At 40.7% G+C, this 25,943-nt stretch overlaps 2 protein-coding genes across 8 annotated transcripts in view; one reads left to right on the top strand and one right to left on the bottom strand.

Moving 5' to 3' along the window:
* Positions 1-17,894, bottom strand: part of tsc2 (TSC complex subunit 2) — a 34,861-nt gene extending 16,967 nt beyond the window's left edge. The window contains exons 1-26 of one of the 6 annotated variants that reach the window (XM_047364233.1): positions 17,758-17,894; positions 15,036-15,205; positions 14,249-14,335; positions 14,038-14,148; positions 13,656-13,803; positions 13,127-13,244; positions 12,876-12,924; positions 11,701-11,826; positions 11,537-11,610; positions 11,287-11,428; positions 10,340-10,483; positions 10,113-10,250; positions 9,921-10,024; positions 9,744-9,825; positions 9,359-9,514; positions 9,158-9,277; positions 8,955-9,077; positions 8,746-8,852; positions 8,503-8,668; positions 7,230-7,352; positions 7,004-7,138; positions 6,645-6,834; positions 6,427-6,520; positions 6,242-6,344; positions 4,612-4,706; positions 366-506 (exon numbers count right to left, since the gene is read on the bottom strand). In XM_047364233.1, coding sequence (XP_047220189.1) covers positions 366-506; positions 4,612-4,706; positions 6,242-6,344; positions 6,427-6,520; positions 6,645-6,834; positions 7,004-7,138; positions 7,230-7,352; positions 8,503-8,668; positions 8,746-8,852; positions 8,955-9,077; positions 9,158-9,277; positions 9,359-9,514; positions 9,744-9,825; positions 9,921-10,024; positions 10,113-10,250; positions 10,340-10,483; positions 11,287-11,428; positions 11,537-11,610; positions 11,701-11,826; positions 12,876-12,924; positions 13,127-13,244; positions 13,656-13,803; positions 14,038-14,148; positions 14,249-14,335; positions 15,036-15,170 — 3,011 coding nt within the window. In that variant the 5' untranslated portion in view covers positions 15,171-15,205; positions 17,758-17,894. Of the gene's footprint in view, positions 1-365; positions 507-4,611; positions 4,707-6,241; positions 6,345-6,426; positions 6,521-6,644; positions 6,835-7,003; positions 7,139-7,229; positions 7,353-8,502; positions 8,669-8,745; positions 8,853-8,954; positions 9,078-9,157; positions 9,278-9,358; positions 9,515-9,743; positions 9,826-9,920; positions 10,025-10,112; positions 10,251-10,339; positions 10,484-11,286; positions 11,429-11,536; positions 11,611-11,700; positions 11,827-12,875; positions 12,925-13,126; positions 13,245-13,655; positions 13,804-14,037; positions 14,149-14,248; positions 14,336-15,035; positions 15,206-16,735; positions 16,890-17,697 lie in introns of those variants that run through there. The other 5 variants (XM_047364234.1, XM_047364232.1, XM_047364235.1 and 2 more) reach the window with 5 other exon arrangements.
* On the top strand, positions 16,525-24,767 carry nthl1 (nth-like DNA glycosylase 1). 2 transcript variants are annotated; one of them, XM_047364240.1, is made up of 6 exons: positions 16,525-16,701; positions 19,944-20,206; positions 20,289-20,459; positions 20,539-20,698; positions 21,816-21,921; positions 24,171-24,767. In XM_047364240.1, exons 1-6 carry the CDS (start codon positions 16,590-16,592, stop codon positions 24,430-24,432), a joined length of 1,074 nt encoding a protein of 357 aa, XP_047220196.1. In that variant the 5' UTR covers positions 16,525-16,589; the 3' UTR covers positions 24,433-24,767. The 2 variants fall into 2 exon arrangements, with proteins under 2 accessions (XP_047220196.1, XP_047220195.1); XM_047364239.1 differs by lacking the exon at positions 16,525-16,701 and adding an exon at positions 17,579-17,864.
* Positions 24,768-25,943: the final 1,176 nt, after the last annotated feature.

Raw genomic sequence — 25,943 nt, 5'->3', positions numbered from 1 at the left:
AAACAAGTTACAAAACAATTAAAATAAAGTGAAACTTGTGTTAGAGCAAAAAAAATAGAGCGGATCAAAATGTTTTTCAATGGCTTCAACACACACTGCATGCAAAAGCAAATTATACCAAAATCTAAAAGAGCACATGTACAAAAACAGCCAAAAATAAAAGAAAAAGGCCATCACACACCTTCCTCCAGCATGCACCACCCATTCAAGGAGTTCCTTTTACAACAACCCTCCCCTACGATTGCTCGAAGGACCCATCTGACAAGTCACCCCATCAAACATCCCAAGGAGGAAGCAACAAGTGTTCAGGCTGTTACCGATGGTTTTTGTGTTTTGCTTCGTTACCAAGGAGTTTCTTTTCTAACCTGCGAACCGCGTGTTCGGAGACGCTGATGCTGCGGGAGCGGAAAGCCTCCATGGCCGAAAGGTCCCTCAGCTCTTTAACTGGAGAGCTGCTGCTATTGGCTACAGATGTCGCTGGCTTTGCCACTTTCCCAGCCCGCAGACTGGGTGGTGTGGAGTATTCGTGGCAAAGAGTGATGGCAACAGGGGCCGAGGTTGCCATAAGGTTGGAAAGTAAAGGGGTGGGTAGTCATGAGGGTGGAAGTGGTTTGGAAGGAATAGTAGAAGAGTGGTTTTCAAAGTACACCAGGAGACAGCAGGAATCATCACCCGAGCGCCACAGCAAAATGAGCAGGTGACGAGGGGCAAACACCACGCAGGGGGAGGGGGGAGGGCAGGGCACAGAGCACAGACATCAACGGGCAGGAGTCACAGCAGGGAGAGGCCAGGAGCAATGTGGAGAGGATCCAGGATGACACAACCACCCCCAAAACCACAACCACAATGCAGCACCCAATCGCAGGAGGCAGCGGAGTCGGGGGTCAAATAAAGAAAAAAACAAACATAACAAGGTGAAATTAACAGCAGTGAACAACATGAATCAGATAACAGGAGAACATAGAAAGAAAAGAGGATTTAAGAAAGGGTAAAACCAAAATAAAACACACCAGCTACAAGCAGAGGGTCAAACAGCCTCTGCTAAAAAATTAAAATACACAGGAAGTATTCAGGAGAGCAACGAAATACACATTTCAGCAGGTTTAAAGTGAAGGAGCTGATTAATATGACAGAATTATATAAGTGGGGACGGACTATATGGAGGACCACAAGTGCCACAATCCATGAATAAATAAGGTGGTAAAGAAATGTTAATATATGTGATAATCTGATTAAATATATGCACTTGAGATATCTATCTATCTATCTATCTATATATATATATATATATATATATACATACACACACACACATGAAATAAATAAATAAATCTACAATTATTTAACTGTTTTAATTTCTTACTAAAAATCTAAATAATCCTAAATAATTAAAATTAATTGAAATGTTTTAAAAAATTTATCTGTTAAAGACATATGCAATTATTTATAATTATTCAAGTGTTTACTTTGTGGTCATTTTTTTCTTGTCATCTTAATCCGTCAAAGTCAGGGGGTTGGAGCAAAGCAGACAAGGTGATTAGTCTGTAGTTAGTCTCCTGTGCAGGTTAACCAATCAGATGTCAGGGGGTATTTGTCTGACAGTCACAGTTGAAATTATTTCATAATGAACTGAAGCACAAACATATTTTTAGAAATTACATAAACAATTAAATAATGTACATGATTTTAACTATTAATTCTTATTCTTTATTTAATAAATTGATAGTAACATAATGGTTAACATTTTTATTTGTTTTAAATAATTATCATCATTTCTTTAAATTATCATTTATATAAAAAGGTTAAAGTAAACACAGATTTCCTGGATTGTGGCACTTTAGTTCCATAACAGGACAAAAGCACAGTCTTTGCAAAATAGAAAGTAAAACATGAGAAACTGAACAAAAACTATTGGACTAAAGTTGTGGATTGGAGAACAGCTGGTAGAATATCAAAGCTTTGGCTTTTAATAAAGTAATCTGGAAAGTGAACCAGAACTGGATGAATGAATGTAATGATCTGTGTGAAATCTGACGTGCTGAGCGCCAATCCTTCAGCAGACATGAACAGCACAAGGATGATGAAACCACATGTGAGCTACTTGAGGTGGGTTAAAATAGACTACTGGTATAATATTAGCAGAGCCACCACATTGCGAGAATGTTGCAGAGGTATTGATTCAGTTGCATATTTAGTCATGTTGCAACCACAAACTGCAAAGCATCTTATTGAGATTTCATGTAATAGACCAGGGGGTGTCCAAACTGCGGCAGAGGGGCCATTTGCGTCCGTCGGAGTGATTTTGTGCGGCCCTCGACCACAAGACAAAAATGGCAAGAAAGTTGATTAGTAGCTCAGCACGTTTTTGCTGATGCATATTTTCAAAAAAGATTTTCACTGATGCGATGCCTTTTAAAAAAAAGATACGGACAGATCAAAAGTATTTTAAAAATGGAGGGTACAACACATGAGTACTCATTTTTGTCTACCATGTTTTTTGCTTTTGTTTTAAGTTGATAGTAAATAAGACCACAAACATCCATAGACTTCACACCCACTTTGTAAAGTAGGCTAAATAAAGCAAGTGTTTTTTTTTTTTTTTTAAGAAAGAGTGATCCACATCACTTCATGTTGCTAAGAACAACAAAAAAATCTAGCCAAAAGATAAGAGAAAACGATCTTACTGTTTGCAAGTTTTGGTTTTGAGGGGTTTTTTTGTTTTATTTTTCCACACAAGTCAAACCTGTGAGATGTTTTGTTTCGGAACTGGATTTTCGGTAGATTTCCAAATGAGATTTCTTTATTTTATAAAATGTTTGTGTGTTTTGGCGACCTGTCCAGGGTGTACCCCGCCTCTCGCCCATAGACTGCTGGAGATAGGCACCAGCTCCCCTGCGACCCGCTATGGAATAAGCGGTAGAAAATGACTGACTGACTGACTGTTTTGTTTATTGTTGAGCAGGTATATATGCAAAATATTACAAAAAAAAACAAAAAAAGAAAAGAAAAATCAAATTGGTGGTCAGCAATTACTTTCAACTTGACAGTTTTGGCTGCCGTCGCAAAACGTTTAGACACCCCTGTTTTAGACAAAGGTTGGCATAATTGTGAAATGGACAGATATATATCTGAAAAGTGTGCCATACATTTTTATTTAGGCCCCCTACTAGCTTTCGCTACAGGTACATCTGCAGGTGTTTTGAGGTACGTCTGTTCTGGCTGACTGCCTCTGTGAAAAACTGTTTTCAAGCACTGGCACAACTTCACAATTAGGGTGGACTTTGACTGGGCTGTTCTAACATCCAGATCTGTTTTCAACTAAACCATTCAAAGGTAGGAATATGAATTTTATTTAGCGGTATTTGAGTAAAGAGGACTGACCAGAAATGAGCATCGCACTTTTCTGGTTTTTAATTTGTGATGAAATGTTGAAAACAGTGCATCAGTTTGCTTCCACTTCACAGATATGCACCACTTTGTGTTGGTCTATCACATAGAATCCCAATAATAAGAAACACTGTAGTATATGGTTGTAACATGACAAACTGTAAAAAGGTTCAAAGGTTATGAAGACACCTTAAGAGGCAAATAATACTGAAATCTTGAAGGAGGGTTGATGTTTAAAATCGGCAAATTTTTAGCGAAAGCACCACATTCTTTAAGAGTTTAGGAGGTGGGAAGATAAATGTTTGTTCCTTTTTAATGAGGTTATTTAGAGGGAGTGATTTCATGTCCAGAACCAGGCTAATCTCTAGAAAGATGCTATTTCTTTCCAATACAAGAATATTTGCTAATTAGCTCCAGTTCTTCTCAGACAAGAAGGCAGTCATGTGTTGCAGAGCACATTACAATTATCTGTTTTCTAAATGCTATTTAGAACGAAGTCGAATTAATAGCCAACCTGGTGATTTATTCTAATGATCTCTGAGAAAACATGAAGATCCAGTTCATCTATTATCTCATTTAACATAGATTTAATGCTTTTATCTAACGATGGCCCTTAAATTACAACTCTCCATTCAGGAGATGTTCTGAGTTGTCAAATTTCCGCTGGATGGCGTTCAGACTGACAAAACCTTAGCATCCTTAGGTGTGTTTGTACCTTTTAAGGCCAACTGAAAAATGGAAAAGCAACAAACAACGAGTTGCTCGCAACTCTCCGTCAAAGAGCTGTCCTCATGAACATGGGACATGTTAGTCCCCATAAACACCGGTGAAACATTAGCTTTGACAGACAGAAGGAAAAGCTCCAGTTCTTTTCTAAACCCACCCTGGTTGTTTGCATAGCTCTAAAGAAGCAAGTGAGGGACAAAATACAAAAACAGCAGATATATATGATGCAAGCAGCTAATAAAAAACATGAAATGCTATGCTATGACGTCATACAGATGAGAAAGTTAAACTGGCACCCACTGAGAGTCACTGAACCAATTTAAAAATGTGAACAGAAAATGTAGAAGAAATAATGATCACCATGGCAACCTGAGAGGAGTCACAGCAATTAAACACATCAACGTAGTTACCCCCATCCCTGTTACAAGACATCGGGCACATGGGTTGTGTGCGGCGCTGCCAGTTGGTACTTCGGCTAAACGTGGAAACGTGCTTTACCTTTTGGGCCTCTCGTTGAGGCTGGTGCTCCGGGCGCGGAAGGGGCTTTGCTCGTGTCCGTCGTCGAATGGCAGCAGGGCGTTGGAGCGCAAACCCTGCAGAGAGACAGAGAAATGTTCGCAGATGTCACTATGGAGTGTGTCTATTAAGTCTGCTCAGGAGTCCAGGTGCAAATACTGAGAAGAAAGAAAGGCAGCGGGATATAAAACGTGACCACGCTCTTGTTCAAATGCCAGGATTCTGACTTAAAATATGAGACAATGCATCAGTTTAAACTTTTTGCACCTTCAATGTGGCACATATCCTACACAATTCAACTGAAAAATAAACTAATCTGGTAGGAGAAAAATATAACAAAGGTGCAACAACCTGCTAAGTGTGCACACCCTTAAATTAACTATTAATAGAAGCACATTTTCATCCAGTTAGTCTTCAAAGTAACACACCTGCCATCACATCAGCTACAGCAAATATGATGAAGTTTAGCTGCTCTAGAGGGATTTCTCAGAAAGTTGCTCATTTGCATCCTTTAGGTAAAGAGTCACAAGGGTCTCATTGTTTCAAGCATCCCCAGCAATATATCCAAAAACTGACAAAAATGTCAACAATAATTGCAGCACAATTGCAGGACAACAGCATTATTACAAACACTGGAGATGAAAGTAATGAGACTGAAACTAGTCAGAAAGGCTGATAAGAGGAAGCTGATTGTGTTCAATAAGTGAAACAATCTCAATATGTCTGGAATAAACAGGAGGCTTTAATTGCCAAGGTCTTCTCCCAACAAAAACATCCAGGCCTGGCTAAACTCTGCCAAAACATTTTTTTGTCTGATAGAACCAAATTCGATCTTCAGTAACTCCAAAAGGTAAGTTTGGCGCAAAATCAACGCACCTCACCGAGAGAATACCATAACAACGAAACATGGTGCGGGTTTCAGATAGAACTGGAGTTTCAAGGCAAAGGAAATTAGAAGCTGTTCCAAATACCAGTCAATTCTTACCTAAAATGTTCAAGTGTGAGCCAGAAGATGAAGATGACGAGGAGGGTTATTTTTCAGTATAATAACTTCATCGAAGGAACATTAAAGTTTTAGACGGCCCTAGCCAGAGTCCAGAACTAAATCTGACAGAAAACCTGATGTACTCACAATCTGATAGACTGGGAAAACCGTCCCATGGTAGAGTGAGCAAATATTACCAGTCAGGATCTTTTCAACTAAATTTTGTTGAATTGTACAGAATACCCATCATACCAAAATAATTTTCGTGGTCTCATTTTACTGTATCACATAAACCTCGCCTTATACCAGGGGTGTATGCATTTCTGAAATCCACTATATTTGAAGGGGGGCGTTTCATTTGTCGTCGCAGTTGCAGATTCAAACAATCAAATCCTCATCTTGTGCAACCAGGACTCCATTTCACCTCCAGCACTGAGAACTCACACAAAAACAGCTGCTCATAGCTGAATAAGTGTCTGTCTTGATTTGTATGTTTGTACCACATGTTGTTCTTGTAATATTTCTCTACTTTTCACTAAATGTTTGGGCGAAAAAAGTAAAATAAAAAAAAAATAAAAACATTTGAAGGGTGGAGTGATCGCCCTGTAGATGATAGTGTTGTTTCACCTTGGTTATGTACTGAACAAAGTCCTTGCGGAAGGGGAGTCTGCAGCGTATGAACCACATGGCGATCACATGGTGGGCCAGGGAAACGATATACTGGTTAAATCTGATGGGAGTGAACAGAAATGACAAATCAGAAAGAGCCTGTGCAGCTGACAAAATGCATATTAATGTGTGACGGCACAAACTTGGAGGGGTTGGTGTAGGGCAGCGAGATGGCAAACACGCTCACATACTGCTCGGCTACAAAGTTGCCGTACAGATGGGGTAACCGGACCAGAGCTGCAAAACACAGAGGATATTAAACATTTATATGAACACTTAATCTGTGTTGCAGCTGAAACTATAGCTGAGCTCCAGCAATCGACATGAAAATCTGATAAAAAAATTTGCTGTGGGAACTCACTGGAGAGAAACTCAAGCATGGGAGAAGCCATAGCTACAGTAGCAGAGATGTGGGTGAGCTTGACGATAAGAGCCGGGAGAAGCTTGATCATGATGTCAGGCATCTCCACCGTGCACATAGTGAGGGCCACCACACACTGTTTGGCACAGCGATAAATGAGGCCAGTTTCGAGACACTGAACTAACTCTCTCTGCAGGAGGAAAAGGAAATGAAAGTCAGCAGGATCCACCATGAGAATGTAATAAAAACAAACCCAACCACCTGATGCAGGCCAGTATTCTAACATCTGACTAATTAGTGATTCAATCTGCCAGAACAGCACACAGATCTATAGCTAATTTTAATCTAATAGCATCTACCTGTCTGGATTGGTCCATGTAGCTGTGGTAAGAGGTTATTGTCGTAAGAACGGGAACCACAGCCAGCTGAACATCTGTGCGGGAAGAACCCTCTGGCATCTTTTTCAAACGATCTGAGATCTGACGATCTGTCACCTTTGTAGACAGAAAACAAATCAGATCGACGGGGACTACTGGTTAAACTTCTGTACGTGGACTGGTTAACGTGTGCATGAATGTGTGCTACCATGGCGCAGAGCGTGGAACAGAGCTGGTCCAAGCTGCACGATGAAGTGAGCAGCAGCACTTTGTACTGCAGCATCCAAGGCAGTTTGTCAAGAACAAGTTTTAGCACTTTCCAGTCAGTGTCCTGCAAAACAAACAAACAAACAAACCTACATAAAAGTCTCACGGGCCCAGACATGTTTGGCACACCCATTAGCTCAATATCCACAAAGGTTTGGCTTATAACCCCACCAAGAAGACACTTATTCGTCTGCAATGAACTAAACAAAGCGGGTTTGTTAAATCCTCGTGGCTGACTTAACCACCACCGGTGGCTTCTGTAGCACGTTTTACTCCCCACTCACGAACACATAACTCCTGATTCTGTCTCAAACTCCTCCAGTCCTCAGGATCCAGTGTCCTGGAACTTTTAGATGCACCTCTGGTCCAACCAATCCAAAGGTTGAATTACAGAGTTGGTTTTTCAACAGGTGTCCTGAATACGAGACATCTAAAAGTTGCAGGACGCCGATGGCCAGGAGCTAAAGTATGAGACACACGCTCTAAGAGAAGACTCAAAAAGGTTGAATAAAGGGAGACACTGATTCATCAAGTGTGTGTCTACGGTGGAAGCGTGACAATATAAGGAAGGCTTTCCGAAGCCTGACGCTGAACCAGAAATAACCCTCAGGAAAAACTGAAGATGGGGATACAATTTCTTGCCCAACTGTACCCCTGATTCCCACTCTGGGAAAGTCTACATCAGGACTGCTGGAATTGTGGTCAGTTGGCCCAAAACACTGTTAGCAAAAGAGGGAGTGAAGAATGGAGTCTGCAAGTGTGTGAGGGGAACCAAACTGACCTATTTCTGATTTTTGAATGTGTGTGCATTCAGTCACCAAGTCAAAAACCCAGAATATTGGTGGGTAACATGTCTAATCAACGTGTCATGTGGCTAATAAGCAATAAAGCAAAACAATATAATATATTTCAGCATTAAAACCAATGCATTTATGAAGCCTTTTCGATTTTTGTCCATTAGAAAATGAAAGATGGGTAAAAGTCTAAGAAATCAAATACTTTTTTTACATACTGTATTTTCTTTTGTCAAACTTATCCACATCTGGAACACAATAAAAGCAAACTTTTCAAGTCCGCATAGGAACCCTGAAAGAATCTAGTTTATGCCTACAAATATTCCATGTTTTTCAGACTGTAAATCAATCCAGCTCTTACAATTTACAGAAAAACAAAGAAAGCTTGACTGTGTTGTGATTGGAAATGTTTTTGTGTACCATCTTGAGGCACTGCAGTAGGACGCTGAAGGCAGGTGCGTATGGAAGGTAGGCTGTACGAATGGAGGCAGCCGAAGCAGGAAGAGCAGCAACTGGAGCAGGACTGCCAGCAGGGGGGGATATAGAACCTGCCGGCTTTTTATCACAAACGCGTTTCTCTGGCTCCCTGAAACAAAACGGTTTTGTCATCGTCAGGCTGGTTCAAGCAGGATGAGCCTCTTCTGCGCACGTGTTTGTTTTTACCCGGTGTCACAGTAGCAGTAAGGGCTGAACCTCATCACTCCATCCTTGTTGGGAACCCCGATGCGATGCAGGGAGTCGGCGTGCATCTTCAGGAAGAAGTCAAACACCTGAACAGACAAGTTCATAAGAAAAACAGCAAGAGCAGAGGAGTTAAGCAGGATGAAGCTGAGCAAAGATAAAGTGTTTACAGAAAATGGGTCCGTTTTTACCTGTAGTCTAATAGTTGAAGCGGTAGCTGAGCAGTATTTGTTCTTGTAGTGAAGCTGCAGGTGGCTGACAAGCAGCTCATAAACACGACTTGCATGGCTGGCAGGCAGGCTGTAAAGTTTGCTCTATGGCAGGACAAAAATTTCCAATTTCATACGCATAACAAATTTCTGAAGAAACAGACAAATTACTGCCAAATAAATACCTGCAGGATTTCCAGCAGGCCCAGTACAGCAGTCTTGACATCCTCCATAGGGGAGTCAGCTGTGGGGTCTCTCTCAGAAACCTCCAGGGACCCAGAGCAAGAGAGAGAGCGACTGGCCACCTGTACAGAAAACCAAACTTAAACCTGACTGAGCCAGAAGTAATTAGATAACCGCGAGATGTTTTATCTGCCTGCATTTACCCGCTCGATGATGTCCAGGAGGCTGGTGAAGTGATGCGTGTTACAGCCCTCAGCAAGATCCACCAGCAGCTGGGTGGCCTGTTTTCTGACCGCCAGGTCCCGGTCTTCAGCTATCCCACTGAGCTGAGGGATCACAACCTTTTCAATCAGCTCATCCTGGAAAAACAAAACAGATTAATAAAGAACTACAATATGTGGTCAAAGATTAAATTTTACCACTTCTAAAAAAAAAAAAAAAGAAACAAGAGATATATAAAAACATGTTCTGCTTGTTCAGCAAATGTAAAAACAGCCCAAACAAGAAAGTCTCTCATCTCTGATCAGCGCACTGGATTTACAAAAAATGCAAACATGTGTGTGTGTGTGTGTGTGTGTGTGTTCAAACCTCATAGAGCTGGCGGTTGGTACTGAGAACAAATGAGAGGATATGAAGCACTTTAATCCTGATCACACTGCGAGTCTCGTTCCTTTCAGAGTAACACAGAGAGGAAACAACAGGAGTGTGATCCCAGTAATCAAGGAGAAGAAGAAAATGCTGATCCGATTCCTGAGTGCATCCTACCTAAAGAACTTCTCCATGAGGCAGTAGAGGCTCTGAATCCAGCCATCCTTTGCAGGCTGAATGGACTGTGCTCTGTACGAGATAAGGGTCAGCACTGATGCATCCTGTCGCATAGGAGATTAAAATGACAAGGGAAGCTATGCTGCAGGAGATGATTAAATACAAAACACAAGACAACACAGAGGTACGAACAGGTCTCTTGTCGGCACATTTCTCCACCAGACTGAAGAACTTCTCCGTGGAGCCGTGGTAACCGTTCTGCTCATACAGCTCCTCTACTGTGGTCAGCAGCTCATAGACGATGGCCTTCAGCTCTGCACTGCCTATCGTCTAAAACCATACAAAAAGGAAAACGACTTAGCCTCTCTAAACCTGTTCGATTTCCATCTACTTTCCACATGCAGTATGTTTGTGTGAACCTGGATCTGCTGCAGCAGTCGCTCTATGATGCCCAGCAGGATGTCCCATGTGACCACCTGCAGCTCTTTGCCGTATTTCTTAATCAGTCTGGTGATGGAGAGGACGATTTCATACGACACCACCTCATTGGCACATGACATAGCCTAAAAGCAGAAGTCAGGCAGCCACAGTTATTAATCAGGTCCAGCTGGCCTTTCTGTATCCTTTCTCATGTGATTTATCTGAACCCCAAATTATAGGAGCAACAAGTGATCTAGGCTTAAGAGTGAAGCAGCGCTCCCCCTCCACCTGCTGCTGCACACTGCAGGTCGGCTGGCCGAAAGGCGGCAATAAATGTTTTTTTTCCCTCTAAATATTTCTGAGTAACCACCTACAGTAAGACTCCAGAGAAGACATCATAAGGTGCTCTCCATCAGAAAACATTTAGCAGTGGGTCAATAAGCCAACACAACGGCCACAAATTCTGGCAACACTGGCAGCCCGTATAACACTGTTTTTAAGTGCAAGCATCACACCCCTCACAGTCTCCGGGCTTATAAATAAAAATAAATCGGTACATTAACACTTCCTTCATCTGTCTGCCATAACACTGGTTTAACAAAGATTTACTCAGGAAGACAGCAGGTCATTTCCTCCCATTGCAGACATCTCTTTAAAGGCTCTAGAAGAAAGCGCTTCTTCAACACCATCAACAGAGGCATGCATGCGGGCAGGCACAGCCATCCTGCACATTCATGTGTGGAGGAAAATTCATGTTTGGGACATTAATGTGCAGTTTGCATTAGAAAAATACATATTCAGATGTACTTATATTAAGAAATTTTAACATGTTAGACAAATACACTGAAAAATGCACTTTTAATCTAGTGGTGTATACTGAATAGACCAAAGCTGTAAATGTAAATGCCCCTGTGTAAGAATAGATTAACGTCAATGTATTAGTTACCTTGTAGAAAGATGGCAGAACGAGTGTTGGTGTGTTTTTCAGAGCATGGAGTCTGTGAGCGCCCCACAGAGCCATTCCCACAAAGAATACCGCTCCTCTCAGCAGCGGCGCGTCTTCCATGTACACCCTGGTGGAGGTTTCACTTTAAAAACACTTGTGAACTTGAATAACTTTCACTTTAAAACACCAGAATAAATATTTTAGCATTAGTGAAAAAAAAGAATGCTGTAAATTTGACAAGTAACGATACCTCTCTTCCATGATCCGGCACATGGTGTAAATAGCACTGTGACCCAGATGAGTCCCCAGAACTTTCCTCATCAGCTGGTGACCCATAGGAGCAAAGAAATGCATGAGAATCCCTTCATAAAACCCAAACAAGTGTGTATTTATCCTCGGCGGTTAATTTCCCACCTTCCAGCATGATTCACAGAACTCCTTCACGTTAACCGTACGGCAGAGCGTTATAATAAAGACAGTGAGGGACTCTGAGGGCAGGCAGTTGTAGCAAACAACAGCATCCAAGACTTGAAGCGCCACCTGGACACAAAACCCAACCAAGCATACGATCAGCACCCCTAGCATGCAATCTAACTGCACAGAACAATGCTTAATTCAAACCAATAACTTTGTACATACGTTGCATTTTAGCCACAAATAGGTTTTATATATTCAAGGCCTGCGCAATTCATTGAATGAATCTTTCAATTTTGAGCGATCACAACGTAATGGTCAAACAACAGTAAACTGGTTGATCTAAACTGCCTTTAGGTAAGAGAATGTGTGTGCATGGTTGTCTGTCCTGTGTTGCCCAGTGATGGGCTGGCGACCTGTCCAGGGTGGATGGAGGTTGATACTCAGAGGAGCTGGGATCACTCAGCAGCCCAGTATTTATACTCAGCGTTATCTATTACCAGCCAACACAAAGGGTGACGAATTTATTGAATTTATCTTGCCAAAATGTAAATAAATGTATGTAAACTTGTGTTAATGTGTCAATATCAGTTGTGACTGTTATGAGTTTTGCTTTCTTATTTAAACGTTGTTTTTTTAATATGGCAACCTCTTCTTTTCAGGTTAAGCTTTTTTTTTTTTTTTTTTTCAACCAAGTTGCTGAAGGCCAATGACATAACTTTTTTGTGTCTTTTTTTTAATAAAATCCCACATTAGAATAAATACTGACAGCTATTTAAAATGAAGATTTAACAAAAAGGTCCCAGTGATTGAGGCTTTTCAGACCCTGGAGAAGTTGCCAGTCCTATTTAAATTCTATTTTAAAGATAGATTTCGCTAAGCTTATTCTGTTAAATATTAACCTTTTATTAGTCATTCATTTCTGACCTTCCGTTTTCAAGGTAAGGTCAGAAATTAAACTGGCGGTTTGACTCCTTTGTAAAACCATTGCTTTAATAAAACATCTAAAACCTTCATCCAATATGGATGATACGGCCTTTTTATGTTTAAAATCCTGCAGAGTCGAGAGGCTTTTGTAAGCCAGACAGTAGAGAAGGCGTATGGACACAAATCAATGCTTCAGAGACGAAAACGCTTCCGTTTTCAGAAGTTTGACAGGACGACAACCAACCAACCTCTATATCAGTGGATGATGTTGTTCTGTTGCACAGGACACAGATTTTCCTGCAGAGAGCAGAAAAGGTTAATCGGGTTTTCTGAATGCAAAATAACCAGCTGGGCTGCAACAAAAACTGAAAAACATTTCTAGAGAAATACGTCTTTCTCTGCCAAAAAAAAACTAACGAAACTCAGTATACTGTGTTTCTAGAAAGACCTTGAAGCATATCCAACACTGAGTGTGTTTCCATGTGTTCATAAGACTTACTGGACCATGCTGGAGACGTTCTGATCCAGGTAGCAGCTGTTGTACTTAACCAGATTCACGAGAACGTGGAGGAAGTCTGAGGTGAGACCTATGTCCATCCACAGGAGGACAAACCGCGCTGAGAGAGAGAAGATCAAGACTTTCTAAGTGATTGTGTAAAAGAGAAGTAAAGCAGTTTATTATAAGGACTGAAGTGCTGAAAATCGGTTAACAATAAATTTTGATTTGAAGCCTTGCTCAATGTTAAAAATAACTCATCTGTAATTCAGACAGATTTCACTTTGCTAAAATGCGCACAGGATTAGTGCTCCACATACCATGATGTAGAGGAATGGTACAATGTTAACACAGAACATTTGCTGAGGACATATGGTGAAGCAGGTTAGTTGTGAGGAGGATGAGGTATAAGTTTACCAGTGCCTAGCTTCTTCTGATTAAGTCTTATTAAGAGTTTATTTTGAGTTAATTAGGAAACCAAAATACAGCACTGAAGCTCAATAATAGAAGATTTATTTATGCATGTTTTTACCTATGTCCTCCTCCAGGTATGTGATGTCCTTCCCGTTTTCCGTTAAAGCCTTGAACACTTCCAGTCTTTCTGAGAGGTCCTCGTGGCAAGGTTGGTAGTCTCTGATCACCTTGAAAAAGTACGCCCTCAGAGGACCGAGCCACTCACCCTTAAAAACAAATAAATAAATAAAATAAACCTTCATCATAACAGCTTAAATTTGAGCTGGGACTTTGTGATGCCATTATTCTTTGCCAGCATGCTCATGAGTAATCATTTTAACTTGGACATGGAAACAATGATCCTGAAAATCTTTTAAATGATCAAACTATTTGAAAAAAAATAACAGTCATGTTTTGTTTTTTTGCACATGCTGCCCAAGATGAATCGTGTGGAGGTCTACCTGTCCTTGTATGATGGCCCTGAGAAGCTGCAGGACAGCATGTCTGGCCTCTGGCGGCTGCTCCGGGGACAGCATGTCCTCCACGGCTTTCCACACAGCCTCCACTGCATTCTGAACGACACAGACTCACAGGTTAAATGAACATGGCAGATTCCACCCGCTGCTGTCACATAACAGCATTCAGTAGAAAAACCCAACCCAAGTCAATCACCTCTTCAAATTTTTTGATTTTTGCCAGGTCACAGATTTGGTTCATCACCCGGATGCGGTTGCTCAGGCCACAATCAGGGTGGAGCTCCTGCAAAACACGCAGAAAACAAAGGTGACATGCTAAATATTATGGGGAAAATAATATTACAAAGAATAATAAACATTAGGTCCAGTTCTATTTCAGCCTCAAATGCCTTGATTGTGTGATGATACCTCCTAATCATCAACGATAAACAGTGGCTTATTCATTTTTACTGCTATCAGTAATTAGTCAAAAACCTAAATTCAGTTCAGCAGTCAATAAAAACATACGAAGTTCAGTTTAAAAACATTCTTTGATTTGAACTGCTATATTGTTATTTTTGCCATTTAACATCAGCAAAAATAAGATCAGAACACTTAAGACATCATTTTAAATGTCACAAGGAGAATAATTTATTTGTTTTTAATTAAAACTTCTGCTTGTGTTTCCTATGGTTTCTAAACGACTTTAACCTTAATTTACTTTAAACCCATGAGAACCGTCACAAAACTTCTGTCTTGAAATTTGCATCACAACCAAGTTTTACTAAATCCATGGAGTAATCTGCCTGAAAGGACCAAATAGAGAATAGGTCTTACTTTAGAATATTAGCTTGGTTGGTGAGCTTGCATCGGTGCAGGCTTCCTATTGCACCAGAGTCAACATAACTGAAGCTGCATTTAATGTAGAAACTCAACAGCAAAGGCACAAATGGAGGAGGAGAGCCTGGGGAACAGGACCTGAACAGAAGCATTGTTTTACTTACCTTTATAATGTCGGCTGTGATTATAAACTCTGGCAGCTTCGAGTCACACTGCTTGGCTTGCTGGCGTGGCGTCCCCAGACCAAAGATCCCCCTCATTTTTTCTTTCAGCGTTTCTTTGCTTTGTTGCTTATTCATGGTGAAAGACTTTCAGAGCTGCTGCTGATGGCTACCTGCAACAGTAACACATATACTGTTTCACAAATAGTCGTGCTTTTTCTATTCTGATTTACTTTTTAAAACAGATTTAGCTGTAATAGGTTGTAAATCTGCATTTGTTTTAAAGATAAGTGCATTTTTTGTCTGACTACTTGCACTGCATAAACTATTAATTGTTGAGACAAATAAAAACTAAATTTAAAGCAGCAAGAAAATGTGAAAAAATAATTAGCTTTTCTGAAATGGCTGATGTGCACAGGGTCTTAGAAAAGTATTCAAACTACTTGAATTTACCACATTTTGTTACATTGTAGCCACAAACTTCAATATATTTTTGTGGGACTTTATGTTACATACCAACACAAAGTAATGCACAACTGTGAGATCAGGCAGTGATCGTACTTCTTGGAGAAATGTCCCATTTCTAAGGAGAATACTTTAACCACCTCCTGAATGAAGTGCCTGTGGATAGGGGGAGTGCTACTTGTACAGATAACCCATGGAAATGGGATTCAGCCCGAGATTTCCCGGACACAGTGTGTTTCGCCTGAAGGCCAAAAAGTGTCATTTTTGTCTCATCTGACCAGAGTATCTTCCTCCACATGTTTGCGGTGTCCATTACATGGAATTGTGCAACCACAACTGTATCCCTGACCGGTTTGCTGGGTTCCTTGGTCTTCATGCAGCTGTGTTTACCTCAACGTAATCTAAAAAAAACCCTCTGAGGCTTTCACAGAACAGCTGGATTCACACTGAGATTAGATTATACACTGACGGCCTCAAGTTAATTATTAGGTAACTTCTATGTAGTTGCACTGGATTTTATTTAGGGGTATCAGTGTGACGGGAGCTGAATACGTATGTACTTTACACTTTTCAGATATTTGTCAGTAATTATAACGCCTCCTTTCACTTTACAAATTTGCATGTATTGCTTTTAGTCTATCTTGTAAAATCATACTAAAATACACTGACGTTTGTGGCTTTAAAGGTGACAGAATTTGAAAGCGGTGTGAAAACTTTAAAAAGCTAATATCTCCTCTGGCTCAGGGCCAGAACGGGTAAAGAGTTGGTGACAGCAGCAACAACCAGCAACACATAATGAAACCAATCTGTTTTATCCTGTGTAGCCACCTAAATTCATCTGCAGATGGGAACATTCTTAAGTGCACCTTCTGTAAACAGATCATTTATTGTGATCCGGGAGTGCAGTTTAGCAGCCTGTAAATGTGTAAACCGGGGGTGGGGGGGGGATAGGAGTTTGCTGTCATGTGGGACTTGACAGAGGAGAGGGGAGGGGAGGAGCAGCCAGACAAGGGCTGTTCTGTTTCAGTCCAACAACAACATCTGTGCCAAGTGTCCTCCTGCCACAGGAAATCATGACTGACACCATAAACAATGCATCATCAGAAGAAACGCACAATGGCGCAACTGAAGCCTCAGCTACGTTTACGTTGCCACACACAGGCTAACATTGCTTTGGTATTGAAGATTTATGGACCTGAACCAGGTAACCTCCTCACTTGGGCCATTTTTTATCTCACCTTACGGAAACGAAGTCGCTTTCTTCTTCATTTATCCTTGGCTTCGCCCTTTTAAAGCTAACCAGGCCGTCTGCTGCTACTATGCATTCAAATAACTCACTGTTTGTTGCCGAAAGCTTGTTCTCAGTCTTCTACTCACCAACCGGATGACACATAAATGCTCTGACAGCGACACTTCCTGTCAAAACACGTTTGCCGCTCTCCTTTATGGGAAATGGAGTTGTTGCGAGACTCCAGCGTCACAAAACATAAGCTAAAGCCCCTTTTCATTAGTCATCTAGTTATCATTGAAAGTAATCATGTATTCGGGAAAAAAGCAAACCATTTACTGTAGAAAGGTCTTCCACAAGTTATTTAACTTGAAGCCATTACAGCTATTAGCCTAACGGCTAGCTAAACGTCCAGACGCTACTGAAGTTGGCTTCCTATTGAATCACAGGGCACTGCTTTTTATGGCAAGCCGTTTGTGTATTCACTCAATTACAGCCTCAACATTTTCGCTCATATATAAATTGCTGGTCATAAAGAAAGGCTATAGTGCAAGACACAACAAAAAAGTCAAAATGTAACAACATTTAGAAAATTCAATAACAAAAGACGATAAAAAATGTGAAAATTAATGTGACTATTTGTTAGGTCTTCCTTAGTAGCTTATGAAATGTTTGTTTCTCTTTTCACATGTTTTAATTAAGTTTCTTTTTAATCATGTTGTATTTTGAGAAATGTCCTTCTTCAAATCTGTGGATCAACGCTGTAATTATGTATAATACTCTAAAATATATCAATATCAAATAAACAAATTTAGTTTAGTTTTGAGCACAGATACTACAAACCTGAGACCAACTTCATGTCCTGCTCTATGCAATGCTTCGTAATGTCCGCTTTGGGACAAAGCTGTGTTATGTAGTTCAGAGTTTAAAAATGAGTTCTCCGTATTTCATGCAAAGCAGATCTGTTCTCACCCGGAAAAGCAGTCAGGGTGCGGGCAGGGTACCTGCAGCTTCTCTGAGCTCCAAACTCACCAGCAGACAGAAGGATGTAGACACCGTTCCTGCAGTGAAGCTGAAGGTGGAGGCAGAGGAGGCGACAGTGTCCGAACTGGAGCCCTCTGTAACCTCTTCATCCACCGGTATGTTCACGTTAGGCTCACCAAATACACTGGTATCACAAATCTAAAGAAACATGCCCTATTTCAACTACTTTACATAACGTTATTTGCGCATGCGTAAGGAACTGTTTTAGTTGTGTACAAATGTACAGAGGACTGTCCTGGACATGTAAGCATCGTGTTTGCTTATAAAAAACATTTAAAGAGATTCACCTTGGTTGTAAGAAAACATGACATGTCACGTATCTTGAGTAGAAACCAGGATTTTGTCAAACTCATAGAGTGCCTTGCAAACGTAGCCATGCCCCTTGAACCTGAACAAACTAGATCATAACTGCGAAGTGGAAGGGACAGGATAATGGGTTTCAAAATGTTCATTCAGCCCTCCTGGATCAATACCTTGTAGAGCCACTTTTCCCTGAAGTTGCAATCTGAGTATATGTCTGTACCAGTTTTTCCAAATCTGGTGACTGTAATTGTTGCCTATACCTCTTTGCAAAATAGCTCAAGCTCTGTCAAATTGGACAGTGAGCATCTGTAAACATTAATTTTCAAATCTTGTAACAAATTCTCAATTAGACAGATGGGTTGGAGTGGGAACCTCATCTCAACTCTCCAATATTTTGCAGCCTTTAACCTGTTTTCTTCCAGAGTTGACCTGTATTTAACCCCATCCATCTTCCTATCAACTCCAACCAGCTTCTCTGTTGCTGCTGAACAAAAGCAGACCCACACCATTATACCGCCACTGCCATGTTTCACAATGGGGCTGGTGTGTTTAGGGTGATGTGCAGTGTTAGTTTCCCACCTGAGCTGTGGATCTGTGTAGCTCCTCCAGAGTTACCATGGATCTATTGGCTGCTTCTTTGATTAATGCTCCCATTGCCCCACATAGCAGTTTACACGGACCCTTTGTAGGCGTGCAGTTGTGTCATTCTCTTCATTTTCAGATGATGGATTGAACAGATCTCTGTGAGATGTTCAAAGCTTGGGATGTTGTCTTATAACCTAACTCTTCCTTAAACGTCTCCACCATCGTATCCCTGACCTGTCTGCTGTGTTCCTTGGCTTTCATGATGCTGTTTGTTCTCTAATGTGCTCTAACAAACACCCGAGGGCTTCACTGAACAGCTGGATTTATAGATTATGTATTAAATTACACAGATTGACTCTATTTGTCATTTAGATTACTTCTAAAAGCAGCTGTTGAAATGTTTTTTATTGAGGGGTATCAGAGTAAAGAAGGGATAATACAGATCCACACCACCAAGTATGAATACTTGTCAGGACAACCTTGTCTGCTAAACATGTATCGCAGCATTTCACTTACCGTACATTATTGTAACCTGGATAATTAATATGACAATGTTTTCATTACCTTGTTGCAGGTAGTAATTGCTTCTACCCTGTGCACTACTCATTTATGGCCTAACAGGTCACAAGACAAGTCTGCGAGTCATGAGATGAGATGAGCAGATCGCCTGCTTTTCAAGGTTCCCTATTTTTGTGGGCATCCTTTCTTACAAACAACTGACATAATATAACTAGTGTGTGGATAAATCAGAATTTGTTCTCTTACTTAAAAGTTTTGCTAATTTGTTTTTGTTTGAGGTCTATTCTCAGAACAAGATATAAAAAGGAAAAAACAAATCTGACCGTTCAACAGAAAGTCAAAATTATGTTTCTGCACATTGGAACCCTGCTTGGGTTTGGGTTTCTATTTGCTTTAAGCACCTGACATCCCGCTCAACGTTGTTTGGTACCAGTGGAGAAAAATGTGTAAACTTTCACAAATGTAAATATGAAATTGCTTCAGTAGATCATTTTCTGTATGTTTACAACTCCTCCTTTTTAATTTTCCTTTTTATTTATTTATTTATTTATTCATTTACTTATTTCTTTATTCCGCTGTCTGTTCTAGAGTGGGTATCATGGGGTTTTGGGAGTGGCATTTATATTGCAAATTTAAAAACAAAAAAATGCATTCTGCATTTAAACAGAACAGCCTAGACAGTTTGGAGATTCAACCAAGGACCTTACTATGTAACATTTAGTCACACATACATTTTGATGTCTTTCTTTTTTCTCTGTTTTATTTAGATGGCTGCCATGAACGGCTCCTGCAGACCACTGTCCAGCCACAGACAGAAGCTTCATCACAGCATCCTCACGGTCGCAGGAGAAGGCAGGTCAAGGTGGAATATGACAGAGATGATGCCGTTTCCCAGATAAAGATGGAGCACTGGGAGCCTCCGTGCTGGATGAAACAATTGGGTTTTATCCGTGAGATGAGGAGCGGTCGTGACGCACCAGTGGATAACTTGGGAGCGGAGAAATGCTACGACACACAAGCCCCTGCACATGTAGGTGTGGGCTGTGATGTTTGTGTTTTAAAGTGTATAAAGTACTGTGTCTACGCAGTTAAACACTCTGTCCTTTTCAAAGGTGAGACGTTTCCAGGTGTTGGTGTCACTCATGCTGTCCAGCCAGACAAAGGACCAGGTAACAGGAGCAGCTATGCAGAGGCTTCGAGTACATGGCTGCACTGCAGAGAACATAGTCGCCACTGATGATAAAAAGCTGGGAGAACTCATCTATCCTGTCGGCTTCTGGAGGGTAATGCTCCTCATTCTGCTTGTTTCACCTCTCCTTATTTACTGTAAAATTAATATATTAAACTGACCCTCTTCTCTAGAATAAGGTGAAATTTCTCAAGCAGACGTCCGCCATGCTGATAACGGAGTTTGGAGGAGATATCCCAAACAGCGTGGAGGGGCTGGTTCGTCTGCCGGGAGTCGGACCTAAGATGGCTCACCTGGCTATGGACATTGCCTGGGACCAAGTGTCTGGCATAGGTGGGTTCTTATATCTGAAGCATACACAGATGTGCACAGATGTCCAGCTGAATAAAACTGACTTGATGCCATCATAAGAACAATGTGGCTTTGTTATGTGTGACATAGTTGGACACTTGTCTGTAGGTTTGTTTACATCATTGTTTGCTGCTGTGTCTTTGGAAGGAGATCCTGCTGAAAACAAAATTTGTCTTTAGAGAAGCTGCATGTCTCCACAACTAATTCTGAGAAAATACAGTCATTGTAAAAAGAAAGTACAACCTCTGTCAGTTCTACAGTTTTACCCTGCAACTGTTCTGGTCCTTACCAACCTCTAAAATTATTTAAATCTTACCTCAAGTTTACAAAACCATGGAACAGGTTTCAGATTGTCATTGTTTATTTGAAAAAGATAATGCCAAAGTGGAAAAGGGGGACCCATATTCCATTCTTGCTACTGAAAACGGACTAAGAAATTTTTCTACATCAGAAACCAATAGAACCACAAAGCTGGGGTACCCAGAGAGAACCCATGCATGCACAGGGAGAACATCCAAACTCCATGCAGAAAGACCCAAGGCCAAGATTTGAATCCACCACTTTCCTGCTGCAAGTCAACAGTGCTTGCTTTTTAATTTTTAGAAAAAAAAACATTTTTGTGCAGACTGTTAGTTTCACCTTGGTGTTTTTGACCCCCATTGCAAAACATTTGGACAGCATTACCTTAGAGTTTTCTTCTAAATTGCTTCCTAGTGGCATTAGTTGTTTGTCTGTAAAGCATCAGGACAGACAGCCGCAGGACCTTGCATTAAGGTTGGATGTGGGTTTTTCCAGACTGGAAATGATCAGATCACATGTGTTCTACCACATTTACTTAAGGCCCCGTGGTGGCCTCTTAGAGTAGCTTGTTTTGTTTAATTATAGTTTAAACATATAAATATGTGCAGCTGTCAGTCACAAAAAAATAAGTAAAAGTTGGCAAAATCAACTGCAGAGGTGGTGATGAACAACAGAATGAACCACATTCTCTAACGTACCTCACCTCTAAGGTGATCCTCAGCTGCAGGAGTGTTGCATGAGACCGCATGCAGAGCAGATTTGGTTCAGGTCTTCATTGGTGTTGATGGTTTGTGTTTAGGAGTTGACACACACGTGCATCGCATCTCCAACAGACTGGGCTGGCTCAAGAAACCAACCAAGAACCCAGAAGACACACGCAAAGCCCTGGAGGAGTGGTTACCAAGGTAACCAAATCATGCCCAATACATCTTTAAAAAATAGACTCACACAGTTTAGACACCCTGATCCATTTCTTACAATATACTTTTTTAATTTAAAGATGCACTTTTAGTTCGAGTGATATACTGTTACTTAAACAAACAAAAAATGGAAGAAACTTTCCTGACCGCGTCAAAATTAATAATTCCCTTTACATATTTCAATTGTTGTCATGGTTTTGAATGGATGTTAAAATGAACGGAATAGATTAAAAAGGCTAATATCACACTATGGTGTGATGTCAGTAAGGGAGGTCTGAGTCGGCATGTAGTGGTCTGAACTTACAGGGTTCCTGCACAGTCTGGGAAAGTATAATACATTGTGGAATATCATTTATGTCCAACTCTGAATCAGTATGCATGTTGTTCTTTCTGTCTGTCTTCCTTCCTTGTTTTCTTTCCTTCCTTTCTCCTTGCCTCATGCCCATCCTTCCTTTGTTGCCTTTCTTCTTTGTACCCTTACTTACAGGGGTTGGACAATGAAACTGAAACACCTGGCATTTTAGTGTGGGAGGTTTCATGGCTAAATTGGACCAGCCTGGTAGCCAGTCTTCATTGATTGCACATTGCATCAGTAAGAGCAGAGTGTAAAGGTTCAACTAGCAGGGTAAGAGCACAGTTTTGCTCAAAATATTGAAATGCACACAACATTATGGGTGACATACCAGAGTTCAAAAGAGGACAAATTGTTGGTGCACGTCTTGCTGGCGCATCTGTGACTAAGACAGCAAGTCTTTGTGATGTATCAAGAGCCACGGTATCCAGGGTAATGTCAGCATACCACCAAGAAGGACAAACCACATCCAACAGGATTAACTGTGGACGCAAGAGGAAGCTGTCTGAAAGGGATGTTCGGGTGCTAAGCCGGATTGTATCCAAAAAACATAAAACCACAGCTGCCCAAATCACGGCAGAATTAAATGTGCACCTCAACTCTCCTGTTTCCACCAGAACTGTCCGTCGGGAGCTCCACAGGGTCAATATACACAGGCCGCGCTGCTATAGCCAAACCTTTGGTCACTCATGCCAATGCCAAACGTCGGTTTCAATGGTGCAAGGAGCGCAAATCTTGGGCTGTGGACAATGTGAAACATGTATTGTTCTCTGATGAGTCCACCTTTACTGTTTTCCCCACATCCGGGAGAGTTACGGTGTGGAGAAGCCCCAAAGAAGCGTACCACCCAGACTGTTGCATGCCCAGAGTGAAGCATGGGGGTGGATCAGTGATGGTTTGGGCTGCCATATCATGGCATTCCCTTGGCCCAATACTTGTGCTAGATGGGCGCGTCACTGCCAAGGACTACCGAACCATTCTTGAGGACCATGTGCATCCAATGGTTCAAACATTGTATCCTGAAGGCGGTGCCCCAATACACACAGCAAGACTGGTGAAAGATTGGTTTGATGAACATGAAAGTGAAGTTGAACATCTCCCATGGCCTGCACAGTCACCAGATCTAAATATTATTGAGCCACTTTGGGGTGTTTTGGAGGAGCGAGTCAGGAAACGTTTTCCTCCACCAGTATCACGTAGTGACCTGGCTACTATCCTGCAAGAAGAATGGCTTAAAATCCCTCTGACCACTGTGCAGGACTTGTATATGTCATTCCCAAGACGTATTGACGCTGTATTGGCCGCAAAAGGAGGCCCTACACCATACTAATAAATTATTGTGGTCTAAAACCAGGTGTTTCAGTTTCATTGTCCAACCCCTGTATTTCCATCCTCATCTCTTTCTTTCTGTGATTGCATCGTGTCCTACCTCCTCCTTGATTTCTGCTTTGTGTCCTGCCTTCCTTTCTCTTTTACCTGATGTCTTATCTTCTTTATGTCCTCCTCTCATTTATTCCCTTTTTCTATTCCTGTCTTTCTTGTGACTTCTTGTGATGGATCCATCTATCCATCCATCCATCCATCCAGATTTTTGCAGGTTCCATATTTAAGGCTTTTAAGGCCATTAACTGATGGTAAATTTTAGTTTATCATGAAGATGAAGAATTTGTACTAATTTAGACTTAAAACTCAAACTACACATTCAATGTTTTGTTTATTTTGGACTGTATATTTATCAAGGTCGCTAAAACCAAACATTTTTCCATGAACAATAATCATTGTTAGATTTTTAACAGGTAGAAAGTTTCTTTTTCAGATGGTTATGCTGCCCCTAGGTGGCCAAAAATTGCAACCAACTCACCTAAATGTTTTCCTGTTGCAGGGAGCTATGGAGTGAGATCAACTGGCTACTCGTTGGTTTCGGACAGCAGGTTTGTCTTCCGGTCAACCCACTCTGCTCTGTATGTCTGAACCAGTACAGCTGTCCATCTGCACACAAATGTTCTCCTGCAAAGAGACCCAAACCCAGATCACCAAAACACAAAGTTAAAATTGAAACTGAACAGGAACTTCATGTCAGAGCAGCAAACCAGGAGCCAAGTGTGTCCCTCACCAGACAAAGAAGGCAGGTAAAAAAACATTAACTGCTGATATTGTTTTAGCATCTTATTGTGTGAGCTGAGTGCAGACATTGGACATAAAAACATATTTAATATGTTTGCAAGCAGTCAACGTGTGCATTCACTGTCCATACTGTTTTACTGTTTTTATCTGTTGGGTTTTGAACACTATGAGACTGTTTATGTTTAAAGTAATACATATTTTTTGTACTATTCCTTTATTTTTTCAAATCAAATTTAAAAAATGATGTACTGAAAGTTTTGTAGAGTTGTGCTCCAATCGTTTCTGTTACTTAAAGTTCTAAAACCTAAGTTGTTATGGAAAAATTAAAGACAAATAAAAATCAAATTTAATAGAACTGGAAACTTCAACTTAAGCTTTTTTTCACCGTCAGTGTTTTCTCAACACCGTTTTTGACCCAATATGCTCAGATGTGACATCAAGCATCACATTCTTTGCACATATGTATTTTTTTTACAGGTTTATGTGATGTTTCAGATATTTGGTCCATGTCTTTGGCTCTACATTTGCAGTTTTCTGCACCAAAATACCAAATGTTCCCTGTCAGTGCCACAATTGACTTGCTAATATATATGATTTTGATTGAGTTAGTCCTGAATGAATTAGTGTAACTCAAACAAACTGTAACCTCAGATAAATACTGAACTGATGTAGAAGGCTCTGGACATTGTGGGAATGTCATGGTTGGGACGCCTCTTCAGTGTCGCTTGGAGGACTGGGACAACATCGCTGGAGTGGCAGACTGGGGTGGTGGTCCCAGTTTTAAAGTAAGGGGAGCTGTTAGAGTGTTTAATTATTCTCAGCCCCCCTGGGAAAGCTTACTCTGGGGTGTTGGAGAGGAGGCTTGATAGCTTCTTTGCAGCTTTATTATAACTAGAGGAACTTCTACTTATTTCTCAGCAACATAAGAAGCATTACTCACTAAACAGAATATTTATGTTTAAATTTGCTTCAAAAACCACACACATGGACCCCATTTTTACTGAGTTCTGCTTGCTGCAGTTGCTCTGTTATATCAGTACATTTGTCCCAGGATAAATGACTATGGATGTGTCACTGTATTTCTGTGCTTTTAAAGTCCAGCATTTTCTAACAATACACTTTTGATACAGGCCTACATTTTATTTTATTTTTACCAGAAAGAGAGAGAAATGTGTTTTAGCACATTTTCTACCAAGAACATTGTCTCATTTCCATAATACCTACTGATGCTTAATTTTGATGAATTCTCTTTACATGTAAGTTTATTATACTTGTTTGTGAGATAATGCCTTAAATATCAAAACAAGGTGGGGAACCTTGTTACCTGCACATTTCACGATTTAGTTCTATGAATTATGTAGAGTCCATTGTAGTTTTTATACTAATAAAATATTAAATGTATTGCCTAGTAAAGAAATAATGTTCATTTATAGAATTTGCATGCATGATGTAGAAGGAAAACTCAGTAAAAGTTTATTTATATAGCACCTGTACACAGGCAAATGTCACAAAGTGCTTGACAAAAAGGGTA

Source organism: Girardinichthys multiradiatus, chromosome 5 (genome assembly GCF_021462225.1).
Source record: "Girardinichthys multiradiatus isolate DD_20200921_A chromosome 5, DD_fGirMul_XY1, whole genome shotgun sequence".
Classification (NCBI taxonomy): Eukaryota; Metazoa; Chordata; class Actinopteri; order Cyprinodontiformes; family Goodeidae; genus Girardinichthys; species Girardinichthys multiradiatus.
Note: the sequence above shows the minus strand (reverse complement) of the source record. Positions and strands in the feature narration are given on the sequence as shown.

Bases quoted from the DNA above. Each gene is read 5' to 3' on its own strand.
- nthl1 (XM_047364239.1), top strand. From the start codon at position 17,600: ATGCTTCGTAATGTCCGCTTTGGGACAAAGCTGTGTTATGTAGTTCAG. The intron at 20,207-20,288 runs GTAGGTGTGGGC...TCCTTTTCAAAG, and splicing joins ACACACAAGCCCCTGCACAT to GTGAGACGTTTCCAGGTGTT. The intron at 20,699-21,815 runs GTGGGTTCTTAT...GTTTGTGTTTAG, and splicing joins GGACCAAGTGTCTGGCATAG to GAGTTGACACACACGTGCAT.